Source organism: Colobus angolensis, unplaced genomic scaffold (assembly GCF_000951035.1).
Source record: "Colobus angolensis palliatus isolate OR3802 unplaced genomic scaffold, Cang.pa_1.0 Scaffold490, whole genome shotgun sequence".
Classification (NCBI taxonomy): domain Eukaryota; kingdom Metazoa; phylum Chordata; class Mammalia; order Primates; family Cercopithecidae; genus Colobus; species Colobus angolensis.
In genome coordinates this window covers 118,802-123,112 of record NW_012118377.1, presented here as the reverse complement: position 1 = coordinate 123,112, position 4,311 = coordinate 118,802, and the positions used below count along the sequence as shown (strand labels likewise).

Genomic DNA, 4,311 nt, shown 5'->3' with positions numbered 1-4,311 from the left:
TTTCTCAGGCTGGAGTGCAATGGCACGATCTCAGCTCACTGCAACATCCGCCTCCCAGGTTCAAGCGATTCTCCTGCCTCAGCCTCCTGAGTAGCTGGAATTTCAGGTGCCCGCCACCACACTCGACTAATTTTTTGTATTTCTTTAGTAGAGACAGGGTTTTGCCATGTTGGCCAGGCTGGTCTTGAACTCCTGACCTCAGGTGATCCACCCTGTTCAGCCTCCCAAAATGCTGGGATTACAGGTGTGAGGCACCGCGCCTGGCGATAAACTCAAAAAAAAAAATAGCTGGACGTGCTAGTGTGTACCTGTAGTCCCAGCTACTCAGGACACTGACGTGGGAGGTTGCTTGAGCCCAGAAGGTTTAGGCCCCAGTGAGTCATGATGGCGCCACTGCACTCCAGCCTGGAAAACAGAGTGAAATGCCATCACACATGGTGGCTCACACCTGTAATCCCAGCACTTCCAGAGGCCAAGGCGGGTGGATCACCTGAGGTCGGGAGTTCAAGACCAGCCTGGCCAACATGGTGAAACCCCATCTCTACTAAAAATACAAAAATTAGCCAGGCGTGGTGGCACATGACTGTAATCCCAGCTACTCAGGAGGCCAAGGCAGGAAAATCGCTTCAACCCAGGAGGCAGAGGTTATGGTGAGCCGAGATCGTGCCACTGCACCCCAGCCTGGGTGGCAGAGCGACTCTGTCTCAGAAAAAAAAAGAAAAGCAAAAGAAAATAATTCACAAAACTGGCGCAAAGGAAATGACCAGCTCCTTCCTCCTCTTTTCCACCCCAGGCTGAAGAGGTGCCGCATCTCCAGCTCAGCCTGTGAGGACCTCTCTGCAGCTCTCATAGCCAATAGGAATTTAACAAGGATGGATCTCAGTGGCAATGGTGTTGGATTCCCAGGCATGACGCTGCTTTGTGAGGGCCTGCGGCATCCCCAATGCAGGCTGCAGATGATTCAGTGAGTCTCTATCCCTGGGAGCAACTTCTTAAGCTCATTGTCTCCTGGGGCATGAAATACCACACAATGCTGGTAATCCTCAAATCTCCACCTTTAAATCAGGGCTGGCCCTTAACCCCATGACCTAAGACCCTGGCCCTGGACTCTAGGCTCTTTAGAGGACCTCTTTCTGCCCTCCTCTGACTCCATACTCAATTCCACATGAGGAAGAGTCCCTGGGGCCATCCCCCACCTTTTTTTTTCTCCCCGGAGATGGGGTCTTGCTATGTCGCCCAGGCTGGAGTACAGTGGTGTGATCTCAGCTCACTGCAACGTCCACCTCCTGGGTTCAAGTGATTCTCCTGCCTCAGCCTCCCAAGTAGCTGAGATTACAGGCACCCACCACCATACCCAGCTAACATTTTTGTATTTTTAGGAGAGATGGAGTTTCCCCATGTTGACCAGGCTGGTCTTGAACTCCTGACTTCAAATGATCCACCGATCTTAGCCTCCCCAAATGCTGGAATTACAGGCGTGAGCCACTGCACCCGACCTACAATATTTTTTTTAAAATCAGCCAGGTATAGGCCAGGAGGAGTGGTTCACGCCTGTAATCCCAGCACTTTGGGAGGCCAAGGTGGGCAGATCACCTGAGGTCAGGAGTTCGAGACCAGCCTGGCCAACATGGTGAAACCCCATCTCTACTAAAAATGCAAAAATTAGCTGGCTGTGGTGGCGGGCACCTGTAGTCCAGCCTGTAATCGCAGCTACTTGAGAGACTGAGGTATGAGAATCACTTGAACCCAGGAGGTGGAGGTTGCAGTGAGAAAAGATCATGCCACTGTACTCCAGCCTGGGTGACAGAGTGAGACTCCACCTCAAAAAAAAAAAAAAATTAGGCAGGTATGGTGGTGCACACATGTATTCCAGTTACTCAGGAGGCTGAGGCAGGAGGATCACATGAGCCCGGAGGTTGAGGCTTCACTGAGTTGATATCACGCCGCTGAACTTCACCCTGGGTGACAGAGCAAGAACCTTTTCCTAAATAATAAGATAAACAGGCTGGGGCATGAGTGATCAGACACAGAAAAGCAAGATGGCGCCCCCCTTCAACCTCTCTTTCCTCCCAAGGTTGAGGAAGTGTCAGCTGGAGTCCGGGGCTTGTCAAGAGTTGGCTTCTGTGCTCAGCACCAACCCACATCTGGTTGAGTTGGACCTGACAGGAAATGCACTGGAGGATTTGGGCCTGAGGTTACTGTGCCAGGGACTGAGGCACCCAGTCTGCAGACTACGGACTTTGTGGTGAGTTCTTCCTGGGGTCAAGTATAATAAAATGGAAAATCTCTTCATATTGAATTATACATGGCTGTATAAAAATGCATCCACAGGTCGGGTGCAGCAGCTCACACCTGTCATCCCAGCACTTTGGGAGGCCGAAGAGGGCAGATCATCTGAGGTTAGGAGTTTGAGACCAGCCTGGCCAACATGGCGAAACCCCGTCTCTACTAAAGATATAAAAATTAGCCAGGTGTGGTGGCACATGCCTGTAATCACAGCTACTCAGGGGGCTGAGGCAAGAGAATCACTTGAAGCTGGGAGGCAGAAGTTGCAGTGAGCCAAGATCACGCCACTGCACTCCAGCCATGGTGACAGAGTGAGACTCCATCTCAAAAAACAAAGTAGAATGGTAGCTGCCAGGGCCTAGAAGAGGAGGAAATGGGGAGTTACCGTTTAACTGGAACACAGGTTCCATTTGGGAAGATGAAGAAGTTTCAGAGATGGGCTGGGTGTGGTGGCTCACACCTGTAATCCCAGCACTTTGGGAGGCCGAGGTGGGCGGATCACCTGAGGTCTGGAGTTTGAGACCAGCTTGACCAACACGGAGAAGCCCAGTCTCTACTAAAAATACAAAATTAGCTGGGTGTGGTGGTGCATGCCTGTAATCCCAGTTACTGGGGAGGCTCCTGGGATCAACCAGTCCTCCTGCCTCAGCCTCCCAAAGTGCTGGGATTACAGGTGTGAGCCACCGCCATCGCACCCAGCCAGCACTTATTATTTATGTATTACTTTTTTTTTGGAGAATCGCTTGAACCTGGGAGGTGGAGGTTGTGGTGAGCCAACATCGTGCCATTGCACTCCAGTCTGGGCAACAAAAGCGAAACTCCGTCTCCAAAAAAAAAAGGAAGAAAAAATTCCAGAGATGGATGGCAGTGATGGTTGCCCAATACCATGAAAGTGCTTCATGCCAATGAGGCACAGTCAGCCCTCTGTGTCCATGGGTTCTGCATTCGTGAATTTCGTGAACCATGGATCAAAACTATTCAGAAGGGCTGGGCGCGGTGGCTCACGCCTGTAATCACAACCCTCTGGAATGGCTTGAGCACAGGAGCTCAGGAGCAGCCTGGGAACCAGTGAGACTTCATCTCTACAAAAAATAAACATAATTAGCTGGGGTGGGTGGTATGTGCCTGGAGTCCCGGGTATTCAGGAGCCTTGGAGGCCAAGGCTGCAGTGAGCTGTGATCAAGGCACTCTACCCCAGCCTGGGTGACAGGGTGAGACCCTGTCTCAAAAAATAGATAATAAAATAAAAAGTAAATGTAATTGTGGTCAAATACATGCAACATAAAATGTACCATCTTCCCCAGTTGTGTTTCTTGTTCTGCCCCAGTCTGATTTGCAGGAACCATCTTGAACTTTTTTTTTTTTTTTTTTTGAGACAGGGTCTCATTGACTCACAAAAGCTTGAGTGCAATGGTGTGATATCAACTTTCTGAAGCCTTGACTTCTGGGGCTCAAGCGATCCTCCTGCCTTAGCCTCCCAAGTAGCTGGGACTACAGGTGTGTGCTACCACGCCAAGCTAATTTTTCTTTTTCCTTTTATTTTTTAAATAGAGACAGGGTTTCGCCATGTTGGCCACGTTGACCAGGCTGGTCTGGAACTCCTGGGATCAACCAGTCCTCCCGCCTCAGCCTCCCAAAGTGTTGGGATTACAGGTGTGAGCCACTGCCATGGCACCCAGCCAGCACTTATTATTTATTTATTCCTTTTTTTTTTTTTTGAGACAGAGTCTTGCCCCGTGGCCCAGGCTAGAGTACAGTGGCTCTCCATCTCAGCTCACTGCAATCTCCACCTCCCAGGTTCAACGATTCTTGTGCCTCAGCCTCCCAAGTAGCTAGGATTACAGGTGCCTGTCACCACACCAGCCAATTGTTGTATTTTCAGTAGAGACAGGGCTTCACCATGTTGGTCAGACTGGTCTCGAACTTCTGACCTCAGGTGATTCACCCACCTCGACCTCCCAAAATGCTGGGATTATAGTCATGACCCACTGTGGCCGGCCTATTTTCTCCCTTTTCTTTTTTTTT

The 4,311-nt window shown here is 50.3% G+C and overlaps 1 protein-coding gene across 3 annotated transcripts in view; it reads left to right on the top strand.

Moving 5' to 3' along the window:
- Window positions 1-4,311, top strand: part of NLRP12 (NLR family, pyrin domain containing 12) — a 39,894-nt gene that overhangs the window by 24,120 nt on the left and 11,463 nt on the right. For 2 of the 3 annotated variants that reach the window (XM_011959371.1, XM_011959370.1), the window contains exons 5-6: window positions 794-964; window positions 2,075-2,245. In XM_011959371.1, coding sequence (XP_011814761.1) covers window positions 794-964; window positions 2,075-2,245 — 342 coding nt within the window. Of the gene's footprint in view, window positions 1-793; window positions 965-2,074; window positions 2,250-4,311 lie in introns of those variants that run through there. The other variant, XM_011959373.1, reaches the window with a different exon arrangement.